The sequence below is a fragment of the Silurus meridionalis genome, chromosome 22 (genome assembly GCF_014805685.1).
Source record: "Silurus meridionalis isolate SWU-2019-XX chromosome 22, ASM1480568v1, whole genome shotgun sequence".
In the NCBI taxonomy this organism is placed as follows: Eukaryota; Metazoa; Chordata; class Actinopteri; order Siluriformes; family Siluridae; genus Silurus; species Silurus meridionalis.
In genome coordinates, this window is record NC_060905.1 from 1,924,985 (window position 1) to 1,943,311 (window position 18,327).

General features: G+C 41.6%; 1 protein-coding gene across 5 annotated transcripts in view; it reads left to right on the forward strand.

Moving 5' to 3' along the window:
- wnk4b (WNK lysine deficient protein kinase 4b) overlaps positions 1–18,327 on the forward strand; it is a 66,608-nt gene that overhangs the window by 23,118 nt on the left and 25,163 nt on the right. For all 5 annotated transcript variants that reach the window (XM_046834545.1, XM_046834547.1, XM_046834549.1 and 2 more), the window contains exons 2-5: positions 1,599–1,771; positions 1,880–2,100; positions 6,260–6,417; positions 17,169–17,257. In XM_046834545.1, coding sequence (XP_046690501.1) covers positions 1,599–1,771; positions 1,880–2,100; positions 6,260–6,417; positions 17,169–17,257 — 641 coding nt within the window. The remainder of the gene's footprint in view (positions 1–1,598; positions 1,772–1,879; positions 2,101–6,259; positions 6,418–17,168; positions 17,258–18,327) is intronic.

The window sequence follows — 18,327 nt, forward strand, 5'->3', positions numbered from 1 at the left end:
GTCCCAGTATTGCCAAGCTGCTACTCTTGGGCCCTTGTGCAAGGCCCTTAACCCTCTGTGCTCCAGGGGCACTGTATCATAGCTGACCCTGTGAAATAAGAATCTCACTATGCTGTAATGTACATGTGACAATGACTGAGAGTAAAACTTTTCCCATGACATCCTTGTGCCTCACATCAACGTCATAATGTTTACTGAAGCCTGATTGTCATCTCCGTTTATACTTTCTCTCATTATCTCTGTTTTATTGTCTGCAAATCGCCTGTGAACAAACCCATGGATGCCTTTTTACACACAAACTTCCGCTCTCTGTTACCTGATTCGATTACTCGCCGGTTACCATCACTGTGACTGTTCCCCGAGAGGCGTGTTGTGTCCTGGTCTGTCATATTCAGATCATCATGGCCTGTGAAATCTCACACCGCGTTCGTAGACGTGAGGAGGTTCTCATAAAAAAAGTGTGTGGGAAACTCTCCAGAGCCGTCATGTCACCCCACATTAAATCTCTCCACAAAAAGCAAACTCTCAGTGCCAGAGCCTGTAAAGGAAAAACACTCAGCTCAAATCGCTGTTATGTAACGAGCGAGAGGAAGGCAGGCGTGCTGGAAAGCTCTGCTGGAGAGTTCAGCATTTAATAGCTTAATGGGATTATTGTGTAATGCTGTGAAATAACTGCTTGGAGATATTTTACATTTATATATGTTTATATTTCGTTTGGGATTCAAGCGTGTTCATTACGCAAATGCTTTTATGTGTCAAAGTGTCTAAAAGTGAAGCAGAATAAAAATAGAGGTTTTCATGGAGCTGACAAAACTGAAGTGCTGCAGGTCTGAGTGAAAAAAAAGAAATAACTCTTAATCTTAACCTGTATTATCTTAACCATAACCACTATAGCATTACCCTTAATCCTAACCATGCTAACTCTAACCATGCTAACACCAACCATGCTAACACTAACCATGCAAACACTTACCATTTAAACACTACGTTAACATTAACCATGCTAACAATAACCATGATAAGACTACCCATAGTAACAATAGCCATGTTCACACTAACCATGCTAACACTAACCATGCTAACACTAACCATACTAACACTAACTATGCTAACACTAACTATGCTAACACTTATGTCTTTTAACACAACCCGCTTTTGCTTGGCCCACATACCGCAATGAATTATGGTCCTAGTGTGGACCAGGTCTGGATTCCAGACAAGGGCCACACATGGGCCATAACTAGCCCAAGTCTCAGCCAAGTTAAATACCCAAAATGACATCTGGCCCATGTCTTGTGAGCCGCCTTAAAATCGGTATACCACCTCTGCCAAACCTGGCCATGTTTGACCCACATGCTGTATGCCAGTGCCGGATGAATGCCAGCTGTGCCAGATGAATGCCAAATCTGGGCCAAATTTGTTTGCTGACTGGGCATAACCTCCATAACCTCCACCACTGTACCCATAACATTAGAAATATTAGCTTTAGCATCACTGACCTCCTGAATTTTAATCATATACCTCGCTCTTATAAAACACAAGTGATATCAGAAGCGTGAACGCTCACGTCAGTGTCTGTCATCTGTTTTTGTGGTCAGACGCGGCGGCTGAGCAAAGCAGAGCGTCAGCGTTTCAGTGAGGAGGTGGAGATGCTGAAGGGGCTGCAGCACCCCAACATTGTTCGCTTCTACGACTCATGGAAGTCCACCGTTAAGGGCCACAAGTGTATTATCCTGGTTACTGAACTGATGACGTCCGGAACACTCAAAACGTAACACACACAAACACACACACACACACACACACACACACACACACAAACCTACTTTTATTTATTCATTTATTAATTCATTCACCTCTTTGTTTTGCTCCCACTCAGATACCTAAAGCGTTTTAAAGAGATGAAGCTGAAACTCCTACAGCGTTGGAGTCAACAGATCCTGAAAGGCCTGCACTTCCTGCACACACGGACTCCACCCATCATCCACCGAGACCTCAAGTGTGATAATATCTTCATCACGGGTCCCACCGGCTCGGTCAAGATCGGAGACTTGGGTCTGGCTACGCTTAAGAGCGCCTCATTTGCCAAGAGTGTAATCGGTGAGTGAGTGAATTTGTGTGTTTGGTTTTGCACAGAACTGTCAAATGTTAGGGTCATGAGTTTTATAGATTTGATAAATAAATTACAGAATGAGACACGTTTGGAATAGTTAAAGGATGTTTCATTTAGAAATGAAAGCGAAAAGGCGCAAAATGTCACCATTTATTTGCTGTGTCCTCATAAACACCGTGTCAGCGTTTTGTCACGTTTTCATAGCTCATTTTTAGTGTAGTGAGAGGAACCGGATTTGTCGCTCAGCATGGAAACATTGTTAGTTCTGTGTACGCAGAAATTGACCTTCACAGTTATTACTGTAAACATCACCTTCACCGCCTCAGCTCCTGACCGACCGGAGCGTATGTTTGAGCCTATGCCGTATTTACGCCAGCACACTGCCAGACAGAGATTAGATTTAAAGACGTCAGCAGACACACTGCTGGATTTCCATTATTGTGGGCCTTGATGCTTGATTCTGACATTTGGATGCTAATTTTATACGTCCCACCTGACCTTTAATCCGATTCCTGTGTTGATGCCACCTCAGAGTTCTTAAATACAAAAATTGCCCTTGGGAAGACCCCATCCAGCTTCTCCCGAATGGGTAAAGTCAGGCTAATAGTGGGGGTTCAGTTGTTAAGGCTCTAGGTTACTGATCATAAGGTCAGGTGTTCAAGCCCCAGTACTGCCAAACTGCCACTCTGGGTTACTGATCATAAGGTCAGGGATTCAAGCTTCAGTACTGCCAAACTGCCACTCTAGGTTATTGATTATAAGGTCAAGGATTCAAGCCTCAGCACTGCCACTCTGGGTTATTGATCATAAGGTCAGGTGTTCAAGCTCCAGCACTGCCAAGCTGCCACTCTGAGTTACTAATCCTATGGTGGGGGGGGTTAAAACCCCAGCATTGTCAAGCTGCCACTGTTGGGCTCCTAAGCAAGGTCCGTAACCTATATCATGGCTGACCCTGTGCTCCGAATAGAATATGTGAAGAAAGAATTTCACTGTGCTGTAAAAGTACATGCAACAAGCTAGGGGTGTGGGCTTAGGGGTGTAGGAGGAGGTGGATGAGATCTGGCTTTTTTCCTTCTGCTGGGCTCAATTTCCATTATTGAGCTCTTTTTTATTGCATTTTTATATTTTATCTGAATACCTCGGTGTTGGAATCAGGATTGGCTGTGTCTCTACTCTGAAACGTGCTGAAACAGTCTCAGACTCTGGAGCTACTGCAGGATTTTTAATTACCATTTCTCCTGACATACCTGCAAGCCTGTTTTATACAGTTGTGTTCAAAATTATTCAACCCCCAATGCTGTAAATGGTTTTAGGGAATTTAGTGTACATTTGTAATTGTATTCAGAATGAAATCCTACAAGGACTTCTTAAAGAACCATATGCAACTAAAATGACATCAATTAGTTTTGTAATACAGTAGTAAATGTTTCTTTTGTGAATTCTTCATTGACATAATTATTCAACCCCTTAAAGACTACCACTCTGAAGAACAGAGGTTCAATGAAGTGTTTTCAATCAGGTATTGAAAACACCTGTGGATATCAGGGAGCAGCAATAAAGCCTAATAAGCACCAATTAGGCAGCTTTAAAATGACTGTGATACTCAGCTCCTTCTAGACATTTACTGGTGTGGTTACAAACATGGTGAGGTCAAGAGAATGGTCCAGGAAGACAAGAGAACAGGTGATTACTCTTCACAGGAAGGGCAATGGCTATAAGACGATTGCAAAGATGTTAAACATGCCAAGAGACACCATAGGAAGCATCATTCGCAAATCTAAGGCAAAGGGCACTGTTGAAACGCTACCTGGTCGTGGCAGAAAGAAGATGCTGACTGACTGCTGTGCGCTTCCTGAAGCGTAGAGTGGAGAAAAGTCCCCGTGTGACTGCTGAGGAACTGAGAAAAGATTTGTCAGATGTGGGTACTGAAGTTTCTGCTCAGACAATACGGCGCACCCTGCGTAATGAAGGCCTCCATGCCAGAACTCCCAGGCGCACCCCTTGCTGTCCCCAAAGAATAAGAAGAGTCGACTGCAGTATGCCAAAAGTCATGTGGACAAACCACAGAAGTTTTGGGATAGTGTTCTGTGGACTGATGAAACAAAATTAGAACTGTTTGGGCCCATGGATCAACGCTATGTTTGGAGGAGGAAGAACAAGGCCTATGAAGAAAAGAACACCTTGCCTACTGTGAAGCATGGCGGGGGGTCAATCATGCTTTGGGGCTGTTTTGCTTCTGCAGGTACTGGGAAGCTTCAGCGTGCAAGGTACCATGAATTCTCTTCAGTACCAGGAGATATTGGATGACAATGTGATGCAGTCCGTCACAAACCTGAGGCTTGGAAGACGTTGGACCTTTCAACAGGACAATGATCCCAAGCATACCTCCAAGTCCACTAGAGCATGGTTGCAGATTAAAGGCTGGAACATTTTGAAGTGGCCATCGCAGTCACCAGACTTAAATCCGATTGAGAACCTCTGGTGGGACTTAAAGAAAGCAGTTGCAGTGCGCAAGCCTAAGAATGTGACTGAACTGGAGGCTTTTGCCCATGATGAATGGGCGAAGATACCCGTAGATCGCTGCAAGACACTTGTGTCAAGCTATGCTTCACGTTTAAAAGCTGTTATAACTGTAAAAGGATGTTGTACTAAGTACTAAGATTGAATGTCACTTGGGGGTTGAATAAAACTGATAATGATGTGAGCTCAGAAAAGACATTTGTGGTTATTTCATTATAAATGTTATGTTATATTTGTCTGACCTACACGTGCCTCTTTGATTTAATTGTAAGCAGGATGACTGAATGATCATAATCAATGTCAAACCGACCAAAACAATCAATTTCAGTGGGGGTTGAATAATTTTGAACACAACTGTATCTGCATATCTGGACACCACTGACTGGTTTTTTGATATATGCACATTGTCTAAATAGCAAAAATTCTGCCATCACAAGAAGATCCAGTTCGAGGTGCTTACACACATCAGTAATACTTCTTTGGTATAAAAAACTACAGTTGGAATGGTTGTCTCTGCAGGGTTCGAATAAAACGAATCCAGGCAACAACGTATTCAATTCCACTACAGATCATTAAACACCCAGACTTCAATCTCTTTGTAGCTAATTGATTCATCTTTGCTAAAAACATTATGAGCTCATCTCATTTGTTTGTGCTTAAACCAGATCAATTCTGATATCTCATACTGTTCTGCTGATATCTGCAAAGGAATGTAGGCCACTGTGAGGACCAGGTGATGTGACGTCATACACTAACAACTGCCTGCAAGACAGATTATTATTACTATTATTATTACTATTACTATTATTATTATTATTATTATTTTAATATTGTCATTATCGTACAAGGTGGTATAAAAATGTTTAGAGACTCCCTCTGTTTACAAGAAAGTACTTTATATTTAGCTATGTTTCCACACCATCACCTTTAAAATAGTCCCCTTGCACAACCAAACAGTGCCCCTTGTGTTACTGCCTTTTCTGGAACGTGTCCTGGAACTTTTCTTTTTGAAGCTGGATCTCCACAATGGTGTCAAAACGGCCACCTTTGAGCTAGATCATCTTCATCTTTGCGCAGAGGGTGAAGTTGAGAATAGCACCAGTTGCTCAGCTCCCGATGTACACATGATGATGTCTTTTGGCACACCGACTTATGATCGGTGCTCCCTGTGACTGTGCATCTGTTGGACTGTTACAAAATTAGTTTAAAAAACTCGAATTAGGGCCTACGAGTAGCAGATTGGTGGTTCCAGGATTTGAACTCAAGATCTGCTGATGCAAAGGTGGACAGCTTGACCACCAAGCTCCCACTTCCCTTCATGTATTCTGGAGCACCTTGTACTTGTGACCATCTTCAGAAACCGATTCACAAGGTGCAATAATATTGAAACATTGGGGGCGCTGTAGTAGGATGTGATGGACAATATCAAATAGAAGCTAACACTCTAGCGAGTTGTATCCACATCTCTAGGATGTCTCTTAGTAAAGTGGCAAATGAAGGTGTTTTTTTTTAAAGGCCCTGACTAAGGCCCTTTAATTAACATCATGCTATTTTCTCTCATTAGTTGCTCTCTCTCTCTCTCTCTCTCTCTCTCTCTCTCTCTCTCTCTCTCTCTCTCGCTCATAGGCACTCCTGAGTTCATGGCTCCAGAGATGTACGAGGAGAAGTACGATGAGGCGGTGGACGTTTATGCCTTTGGAATGTGCATGTTGGAGATGACCACGTCGGAATATCCATACTCGGAGTGCCAAAACGCAGCTCAGATCTACCGCAAGGTCACAAGTGTAAGTGAAGCCTTTACAGGTTACTGATCATAAGGTCGGGGGTTCAAGCCGCAGCATTGCCAAGCCACTGTTAAATGACTGAGAACCCACAAAGCCTAAAACTCCTTCCTCCAGAAGCTGCTTCACCTGAAAAGCACCAGTGTCAGGCAGTCAGTGCCAGTAAAGCCTTCTCTGCTGCCTAAACACTATCAGAAGCACTGACCTACATTTACAACCTAAATTCTAATATTTGTTCCATTAAATTGTATTAATTTACAGTTTACAATTGACAGTTTATTCTCTTCATGTCGTAGCGTTTCTCTCGGCTGCACTGCTTCCAGTACGTGTATGTGGATGTTCGATTTTTTGTCCAATCAGATTTCAGCCTCTATGTGCTGCCATATCAATCTAATCTGCCCAGAGCCTTCAGAGTCAGTACTGCTGGACTTTTTATAATACAGAATATTAGCAACCGGTCTGTTTCTTTAACCAATCAGATTTTAAATACGCCTCACAGGGCAGCTCGTTGGCCAAGAATAGCGTCAGCTTTTTTCCGTACTCTGTTTTCAAAAATACATTTTGAAGAAAAGCTAGACATGGTGAGGAGGTCGGCCAAGTTGAGTTTTAAGGTTTAGTTGAGGTTTAAGGGCCTTGTTTAAGGGCTCAACAGTGGCATCTTGAGGGTGCTAGGATTTGAACTTCCAATCCAAAGTGCAAGTTCTTAAGGGGCTGTTCAAGCCCCAGCACTGACAAGCTGTCACCTAGCCCTACCTGACTCCAGCTATGTGTACATTTCGGGGAAGTGGTAGCTCAGTGGTTAAGGCTCTGGTTACTGATCGGAAGGTTGGGGTTTCAAGCCCCGATGTTGCCAAGCAACCATTCTTGGGCCCCTGAGCAATGCCCTTAACATTTTTCTTTACCATGTACAATCTTTTTCATCAAATCATCATTATGTCTTTCACTGTTGCTCTACTGATGTCCCTGGGCCACGTTCCTGATGGAGCTCTCAGCAGGACATGGTGTGTGCAGCTGCATATCTCTATGCAGACACCCACACTCCTTTCTTTTACTCGTTGTTGCAAACTCTCTCTCTATTTCTTTCTCTCTTTTTTTGAACGGTCTCTCAGGCACACTAATAAGCTCCCTCTCTGAGGTTTTTACCCGGCCGCTAATGGTGCAGTAATTGTCCTTCGAAGCAGAAAGCGCAATTAACACGTCTCACCACGGCTCTGATATTACAAACATGAAAAATAAAGGAAACAGACGTTGTGTTTCATCTACAGCAGTGTAATCAGGCTCGCTCTGAGACCACAGGATCGTCACTTACAGGAGGAGAACATATCATTAACGGCGCCGACGGATCCATAAATGCGACATCAGAACGCCGCAGTCTGCCGTGAGGGCATCTGGTTCTCACCCACGTCGCTGTTCCTCGGCCGTGGAACACAGTGTAAATCAGGGATTTTAGATGTCATTTAAAAGGCAGTGGATGAACACGAAGGTGCAGGTTGAGGCAGCTTTCATAATAACAACCGAAAAGTTTAAAAAAATGACCAGTCAAGGCTACAATCAGAAACAACGAAAACTTTTATGCCATTTTTTTTCAGAGACATTTTTATCCAGAGCGACTTACAGTTGTCTCACAGCAATTGAGGGTTAAGGTTCCAGCTTGGAGGTGCTGGGATTAGAACTCATGACTTTCTATTCAGAAGGCCAACATTTTATCCACTGAGCTACTGCTTTCTTTCCTCTTTAATCTCTGTAGGTGTGTCTGATTAGTAGACTGTAGTGCCAAAAGTTCTCCTTTTTCTCTTATAATAAGCTTCACTCTTAAGGGAAGATGTTCCACTAGATTTTGGGTGAGATTCCTTCAGAAACAAGGGTGGTAAAGTCAGGAACTGCAGGATGGAGGTATGGTGAGGAGGCCTGGGGTGCAGTCAGCATTGAGAATTCATCCCAATAGGGTTAGAGCTCTAAAGAAGGGGCTGGAACAGGTTTGGGTTTAATAGTTTAGTGAATCAGTAACTAAATAGCTTAGTGTGTGTGTGTGTGTGTGTGTGTGTGTGTGTGTGTGTATGTGTGTTGGAGTGGAACCTCACTAGTACTAATGAACTTGCTTTACCAGCATGTCCTTGAGCTGCTCTTTGTTCCTGATCTGTGTATTTATACTCAGACAACAGCAACTCTTATCTCACTCGTCTGATTATTAAAGAAGGAAGGAAAGTTTGTACGAGTGTACGAGCGTGCGGAATGATTTCCTAACACTTCCTGAAGCACACACAACACAGTCTGACACAGTCCTTTAGTTGGCTGACATGGGATTGGATGTAAAGACAGAGTGTGTGTTTTTGTGATAAGAATAGGGATTTGGAATGAAAACACTCTTTAAAATACACCGCTTTTGGAGACACATTTCTGTGGACACCTGACCATAACATCGGTATGTGCATTGCTATGAACATCCCATTCCACATTTGCTGTTATGAAAAGCTTCACTATTCTTAGAAGATGGTCCACTAGATTTGGTGGAGATTTGTGCTCTTTCAGCTACAAGGGCGGTAGTAAAGGTACTGATGTAGGTGAGGTGCGGAGGCCTAGGGTGCGGCCAGTGTTGTTCAATAGGGAGCTCTGTAGCAGATCTTCATGTGCAGTTTCTGTCATGCTGGAACAGTTTTGGATCTCCTAGCTGAAGTAAAGGAAAACTTTCATGTTACCTCCTATACAATTGTGTCCCTCCAAGGTTTTCTCCTACAGTCTGGTGGAGGTATATGTTATGAAGAACCACATATAGCTGGAAAATCAGGTGTTCCAATATCCACATTTTGTCCACAATTATCTTCTTCTTAATCCATATCAATGTATATTTTCATGAAACTGGCTTTTGTGTCAAGCTGGAACAGTTTTGGGTCTCCTAGTTCAAGTAAAGAGAAAAAATTCATGTTACAGCATCTGTAGTCCACCAGAACAGAAGGGAAGGGAAGGGAAGAAAAGGGATGGGAAGAGAAAGAAAGGAGAAGAAATGGGAAGGGAAGAATAAAATAAGGGAAGGAAAGGAAAGGGAAGGGATGGGAAGAGGAAGAAAAAGAATGGGAAGGGAAAGAAAAGAAAAGAAAAAGAGGAGATGGTAGGGGAAGAAGAAAAGAAGGAAAGGAAAGGAAAGGAAAGGAAAGGAAAGGAAAGGAAAGGAAAGGAAAGGAAAGGAAAGAAAAGGAAAGGAAAGGTAAGGAAAGGGATGGGAAGAGGAAGAGGAATAGAAGAGAAGGGAAGGGAAGGGAAGGACAGGACGGACGGACGGGACGGACGGACGGGACGGGACGGGAAGGAACCAGAGAGACGAGACTGACTGAACAAAAGTTGTGTGTCCGAATATTTTTGACCATACATTGTATAAGGTAGCAAGAATTCTCGATCAGTGCAGGTAAATCAGATGATACTGGCCACACCTTTAGTTCCACTGCTACGTGTATTTTTAGAAACAACTATAGAAACAATGCAATATGAGTGTTCATATAATCCTGCACTACTGTCAGAGCTGCTGTTATAGAAAACTAAGACCTAAATGTGAGCCGTAAACAGGAATATGAATGATGTATGGACACAATTTGAATGTAACTATAAACAGATAAAAAGTATGACATTGAAATCAATGAAAACCATCAGGATCGTTGTGTTAGAGAGAAATTATTGATGCTGAGGCTCCATCCTAAAGGTTGTTGTTGTTGTTGTTGTTGTGATGGCAACCTGACTTGGAAGTTGTCATATGCGGAGGGTCAGGGATGGGGGGCTTGGCAGGAGGAGGGGGGTGTCAAAGCCGCTGGAGGTCACTGAGGGAAAGAACAGCATGATGGGAAAGTAAAAAACAGGCTGGGTGTCAGCTGACGAGGGAATACTGCTGATAGACAGATTTGTGTCTCTTTCTCTCTCTCTCTCTCTCTCTCTCTCTCTCTCTCTCTCTCTCTCTCTCTCTCTCTCTCTCTGTCTCTCTCTCTCTCTCTCTGTCTCTCTCTCTCTCTCTCTCTCTCTGTCTCTCTCTCTCTGTCTCGTTGTGTCTCTGCAGGGACATTTTTCCTAATCTAATCTAAGCCTTCACAATAAACCAGTTTTAAACGAACACATGGAGAGAAAACATGGACTTGTTGTCATGGTGATGGAGGTACATTGGTGTAATATTTACAGAGAAAATGTTTCTGAGTTTGGGGACAGGAGATTCAGGGACAGATGGGTTCTGGACAGGAGATTTTGAGAGAGGTGAGATTTGGACAGGAGATTTTAAGAGTAACATGACAAAAGTGTACAGTGAATAAAGTGTAACATGACAGAAGTGTGATATGAAGGCAGTGTAAGGTGACAGAAGTGTGACGGGACGGAAGTGTAAGGTGATGGAAGTGTAACATGAAGGAAGTGTAAGGTGAAGGAAGTGTAAGGTGAAGGGAGTGTAAGGTGAAGGGAGTGTAAGGTGATGGAAGTGTATCGTGATGGAAGTGTAACATGAAGGAAGTGTAAGGTGAAGGGAGTCTAAGGTAAAGGGAGTGTAAGGTAAAGGGAGTCTAAGGTAAAGGGAGTGTAAGGTAAAGGAAGTGTAAGGTAAAGGGAGTGTAAGGTAAAGGGAGTGTAAGGTGATGGAAGTGTAAGGTGATGGAAGTGTAAGGTGATGGAAGTGTAAGGTGATGAAAGTGAAACGTGATGTTGGAGACGTTAAAGCAGTTAGTTTTTCAATGAGCTTTTCTTCTATCCCCACACTTTTGCTTCCAAACTCAGCAGACCATCACCTTCATCTGGATTGTTTACGGTTAAGATTCAGTGCTGCACACACACGGTCCAGCATCCTACACTGTTCCACTGTTCACCTTCAAACCCCCTGAGCGTTAACGTCTCTGTGCAGGATTAACATCAAACTAACTATTCTGAATGAAGACTCTACTCCTTTATGTGCAGTTATTTAAACCAAATAAAGGACAGATGGAGAGATGAGCTGAAGATATAATGAAAGCTAGTTGTTTATTTCCTCGGTATGTGCTGGATGTAGACACTAGTTTATCCCCGATTACCTCTTCAGACATCATGTGCCTCGCTTAATTTTGCATTTGGTCTTCGTCTTCAATGAACGATAACATGAAGAACACATTGTTGCTTTTCAAGGATTTCTTGATTGCATGCATGTTTGAGCTCTGGCCTCAGAGCAGCCACTGATGCTAACGTATTTCATCCAAAGTGACCTCAGTGGAGGCTTTGATGGATCTTTCCTCCAGCACATGGCTCCTCATTCAGACACAGGTAGAAAAGGTCATCGTGTGATTTCCATGGAGACTGTCTGCAGCTTTCATCTCTCTCGGGCTTCGCCTTTTTAGCTTGTTTAGTGTCTCGCAGAATTCTCACCAGAGACCAGAGACTCACAGAGTCAACGGGGTTTGTTGTAAGGTCAAACAAACCTGGATTTTCGGGTAAAAGATTTTAGCCAAAACTAATTTGTTTAAGAATTTGGGAGACCTTTGAGAGAACCAGAGGCTTTTGAGAGAGATTCCTATTTAACCTTCTCACTTTTACTAGTTACATACCAATTGTTGCTCATTACAATGGCAAAGGTCTAACTTCATTACCCACATGTTTTATTTATTAATGTATGAAGACCTGTTAACTATCTCACCATCATCATCATCATCATCATCATCATCATCATTATCGTCAACACCACCACCATCATCATCACTTTCACAATCACCACCATCAGTACCACCGTCATTGTTGTTACTGCCATCACCATCATGATCTCTTTCACCACCATCACCACCACCATCATCATCATCATCATCATCATCATCATAATCACCACCACCATCATCATCTTCATAATCACCACCACCATCATCATCTTTATCTTCATCATCTTCATCATCATCATAATCACCACCAACATCACAACCACCATCAGCAGCATCATCATCACCACCAACTCTATCATCATCATCATCATCATCATCATCATCATCATCATAATCTAAACTGAAGGTCATTTCTGATTTTTTCTTGTCCTTCAGCATTTATTCGTCCAGGTTTTCTCTGTTACACTTCAAAATTCATACCAGATGTGAATTCCTGGTACTCATGTTTTTTGCAAAAACGAACAAATCAGTTCTACGCAGAAAGAAGCATGTTCAGGTTTCTGCAAACAACAAACAGAAGCAGCTTATTTCATCATCATTATGGACATGATTCACTCTGGCCGTGGTGCTGAACTGAATTTGAGCCAGACGCCCCAATGTGAACTGATTAGCTGGAAAAAACCTGTGGAGGAGGCAGAAAGAGTGAAAGATGGATGAATCTGATGAGCTCAGTTAGGAGCTGTTAGGAATCACGGAGCTCTGTTATCGTGAACGAACATCTAATAAAGAGACACACTCTTACGTAAACCTCAAACCCCAGGAGCATGACGCAAATCCAGCGAATTCAGCCCAGCGGTACTCTGTTTACATTCAGAAAACCGTCCTAGCTTTAGAAACATCATGTTCCTAGACCAGGATAAGGGATGTGAAACTGTGATGGAGGCTTGGATCCTTCTGAGCTCTTTATATCTTTTAATTTCTTGTACGTCAGATAGAAGAATATCCTTAAGAGTAAGAACCTGTTGTAAGTTATATCTTTACGTATCTATTTTAAGGCCAGGTTCAGCATCAAGGGCAAACACAGTTAATGTGCAAGAAGAAGAAGAAGAAGAAGAAGAAGAAGAAGAAGAGTAGTTGTAGAAGTAGTAGTAAATGGAATATTATGCCATACACCTCATCAATCACATCACATCAACCTCAGTGTTTTTGTTGGACACCTTCACATTAGCTTTGGAGAACGCTGGCCCTTACTTCATTTTGGTTCTTCTCGCCAAGCTTAAACATTCCACCTCATCAATTCGACAGCTTGAAGGTTTAGTGCTTAGTGTTTCCATTCTGGCGACTCGAGACATTAACTCTGTTTTGCGTCCCTTTTTTTCCAAGCAGTGCGGAGCGGTGACGTTTGAAACCCAGTTCTGCTCGTCAGATTCAGTTTTAAAAGCACTTTAAATGTGCAGGTAGTCCCTGATATTTGCGTTTAGATTTTCCGAACTTACAATGGCGATTTCGATACAAAATATTGAAAACAATTTTGATGTTACTGCAGAAAAAAAAAGTATTTTAATTTTTTCATGTTATATTGGGACGCTGCCAGGGTGTGATGTTCCTTACTCTCGCCAGCGGCCAGCGGCCGTTTCTGTTTCCTGATTTTAGCTCTTGTCTCTCTCCTTTTGTATTTGTTAAATTATTAACTATTTAATGTATACTATACCAGACTGGTCACCATTCTTCAAGACTCCTGGGTCTGTCTGGACTTACCATATTTTCAAGTTGTTATGGTATCATCAGAACACATCTCTATCATAACTGGGAAAGAGAAATGTGTCCTTGGTGGGTACCAGGGTACTGGAAAACCCTGTATATACTGAATATGTGACAAATTCAACCTCAGACAAGTGCTTTCTGTAAGGACCTTGTGGAAAATTAACTGTGTTTCAACCCTTCCTCGTCCCACCCAATGCCATGACTACGCATTCTTCCTTTTCAGGGTCAGCAGGTCTGTACACACACTAAACAGTGGAAAATCGTGAGTTTAATCACAGGTGACCCTCAAGGATCTATTCTAAGCCTTTTCTGTTTATGCTTTACACAAATACCCCTGCATCAGCTTCCTGCATCAGCTCTCTTTTCAGCGCAAAATACAGTACAGGATATATGACCTCCTGTAAGAATACTGTCATTCCTGCACTCTTTAAGGACAAGAAATCTGTCCTGGACTGCATTTCACCCCGACCCTATCAACAGGGTGCATGGAATCATGTTATCCAGAGGGAGACTGTCTCTATGGGAAAAAGATAAATAACATTCAAGGTCATGTTATTTTGCTCTCAGGCCTATTTTTTAAAATAATCAACGTATCTGAGATTCAGAGAGTCCATGAGCTCTAAACTCTGCCTAGAGCATAAACAAGAGGCTCAAACACTTAGTTAATTGTATGAAGCTTTTAAACGTTCCCTTTTAGCATCGTTACAAAAATCCTGATGTGAATTTAGACATTGTGAGCAAGTCTTCTAGAACTTCTCTTCTCCTGGGTGAAGTGTCTGTTTAGAACACAAAGCTTGTACTCTGTAAAATATGACTCCCTTAAAAGTAAAAATGCTCCCTTTACATTTTTAGTTGAGTAAAAGTACAAAAATATTTGCCTTCAAATGTACATAAGTATCCAAATTAATAATGTTCCTGTTATCATTTTTATCACAAGATTCTTTCCTTTATCACCTCAGCTTATGTGTAAAGACTCGAATATGACTCTCAGCACACTGATCTATTAATAAAATGATATTTATGACTCAAACACTGATATCTATTAAAATTATTAATCGTGATAAAAACGTGTAAATGAGGTCACGTGTGTTGTGTCGAGTTCAAGTCATTTATTCCTCTCTAAATGTTCTGTTTGATGTTGAACTGATGCTGAACTGTATGTTGGTGATCAATAGATACACCAAGCACCAATCAGAACACGTGTAAAACAGAGTTAAAGAAATACGATTAAAACTTCAATGTAAACCTGGTGCAGAGGTGAAAAGAGTAACAAAATATTCTGCTCAAGTAAAAGTTACTGTTACTTCAATGAAATTTAATTTAAGTACAAGTAAAGTTGCCAGTCTAAAAATCGACTCGAGTAAAAGTAGTTTATTTTAAAATAAAAATTAATTTTTTAACAGTGGGGGGAGGGGTGTGGTTCAAAAAGGGCAATAAAGCAAAAAAATAAAATAAAATAAAATATTAACACTACAGTTCAAGACTTGAGTCTAATGTGAATATGCAGTGTTATAATGCCATTTATGAACATTTATGCAAATGCAGATTCAGAATTCAACTCCAGGATTTCCAGTGTGATTGGTAACACTGTAATGCTCTTTAACCAAATGCAACATCAGCAGATCTCCTCGAAAATGTAACACTTTTCATTCATTCCATAGGACTTTTTGTGCATTGATCATTTTGCCCCAAGTCCTCGTTAATTTCCAACCCTGGTGCAAAACAACATTTTTTTTACTCTGTACCAAATATGATTTCTAATTTAGTAAAGTACTTCAAATACTTCAAACAAAACATACTTAAGTAGAAGTAAAAAAAAAAACTACTCAATTACACTAATGCGAGAAAATGTCATTCGTTACTTTCTACCGCTGACCATGTGACACACAACTACAGTACTGTCAGAGCAGTGCAGTGTGTAAAGAGTTTTCCATGGCCCCTGTGTGTGTGTGTGTGTGTGTGTGTGTGTGTGTGTGTGTGTGTGTGTGTGTGTGCGTGTGTGTGTGTGTGTGACAGACAAACAGATGGACGCACACACAGATAACCAGACATGCCCCGCGACAGCCTGTGTTTATTTGGTTGATGTCAATAAGGTCATTGGGTGTCACTGTGTGTGTTTTTAAGAGCCAAAGATTAGATATACAGAGACAAACACGTGTCTATGTGTATTACTGAGACTTTTTTCATATCGTACGATGCATTGGTCCAAATGAGAAGAAAAACATCTAATGCAGGTTTTTAAAAAATCCAACTTTTGAACGTATGCAGATGTGCAGCTGTTTCATTTCCCTGTGTTCCTGTATGAACATGATCTTTAGCTATTAGGAACGTTTTCTCACGCAGATTTGGCAACCCTGATGTAATTACGTACAGAACTACTCAGGACCTGTTTAGCGAGCATTTATCAGGCCTTAATTGCTTTACAACATGTAAAATATGAACTCGGTTCAGGTTACGCAAAGCAGAGGTCAAACTAGCCTGTAGAATGGCATTTAGTTTTTTTCTCCGATGTTAAGAAGTGATATAGAGAGATATTACAATTAGATTTTTATTGTTATAATACAAGATTCAAGATTTGTTTATTTGTCACAAACATACTGTAGTTATATACAGAATATGACTTGCCGTGAAATATAAACCCGATTGGCTGCTCAGAAAATACAACATTTAATAAAAGGGACTAGACACTAATCAGCCGGAACATTATGACCACCTGCTTAATATTGTGTTGATCCCCTTTTTGCTGCTAAAACCAGATCATTAACAACATGAATTTCTTCAGCAGTTTGAGCGACTGGAACTCGTCTGTTGGATCAGACCACTGGACCAGCCTTCACTCCTCACGTGCATCAATGAGCCTCGTCCCCTACGACCCTGTCGTTCACCACTGTTCCTTCCTTGGAGAACTTTTGATAGATACTGACCACTGCAGACCTGCAGAACACTGCAGGAACATCCCACAAGAGCTGCAGTTTTAGAGACGCTCTGACCCAGACGTCTAGACGTCACAATCTGTCGCTCAAATCCTTACGCTCGCCCATTTTTCCTGCTTCTAACATCAACTTTGAAGACAAAATGTTCACCTGCTGCCTAATTAATAATTTAAAAAAATTGGACGTAATTTTGATTGGATTATCTTCTGGACATCCCCCCCTCCTCCTATGTGTATCAAATATGCTACACAGAGGAAATATCACACTTAGGTGTCAACCAAGAAGGTTGGGGGTTCAAGATCCAGCATTACCAAGCTGCACCTTCTTGTGGCCCTTATTAATCACTGCTCCAGGGGTGGTGTATCATTGACCCCAGCTTCCTAACATCGCTAGGATATGTGTCACTGTGCTGTAAAGTATATGACAAGTAAAAACACCTTTCTTTCTTTCCCTTGTCTCTGTTTTACACACACAGGGCATGAAGCCAGACAGTTTTTTCAAAGTGAACGTCCCGGAGCTGAAGGAGATCATCGAGGGCTGCATCCGCATGAACAAGAAGGAGAGGTAACGTAGAGAATCCCTCGCACATCTGTCCATGATCACACACTAACACCACTGGGGGAACCATTAACCACAATGTGTGTCAGAGTGTGTGTGTGTGTGTGTGTGTGTGTGTACATTCATTGGTGTGATGTTTGCCAGCAGCTGGAGTCAGTCTTTTCACCTTGTGCTTGTGTATTTTTGACATTTAAACAAAGGCGACGAGGCAGAACAAGCTGCTATTCCTGTTCCCCAGTGAAGCAGAAGGCGTCCAAAATAATCATGTGACTCGCACTTACATGAACCTGCTTCACGCGCAACACGCTACCTGGATGGACCTCACCTGGATTAGCCAGTGTGGGTAAAGAGCAGGGTTCAGGTTCGAATGAATTTGATGTACACACAAAACATCATGCTGAAATTAATGTTTCATCTGTAAATACACTTCAGAATCATGGAGTTATGGAATAATGTGCCAATATCGAATACATCAATGTTACATGAACAAAAAACTCATACAATCTTCTTCTTCAGCCCACAAGAGCTGCAGTTTTGGAGACGCTCTGTCGTCCAGACGTCACAATTTGTCAAACTCTATCAAATCCTATTTTTCCTGCTTCTAACATCAACTTTGAGGACAAAATGTTCACCTGCTGCCTAATAAATAAATCCACCCACTAACAGGTGCCATGATGAAGATCATCAGTGTTCTTCACTTCACCACTCAGATTGTTCTAATGTCACGTGTATGACAGTTTAATGACCCTGATATACTGTATTTTTTTCCATAAACATTGTGATCTACTTGTCTCAACTCACACTTCTGAAGTTACGTTCAACCGTTTACTTGAAGTTTGGGCGTGGCTTTAAAGGTTCCTGGTGAATGTTTAGTTCACACTTAACTTCAGTTAACTGTATATTTGTAATGATGCGGGTCATTAAACAGTCTGACAAATACATTTTTTGTAAAATCATTAATAGATAACTTTCGATATTCTCCACTGAATTGTTTCATCTGGAATTATTTTCCTCTCCTTCCTGTTGGAAGCTCCACTGTATGGAAGTACTGGCTTCTTCCCCAAACTGTCTGCACA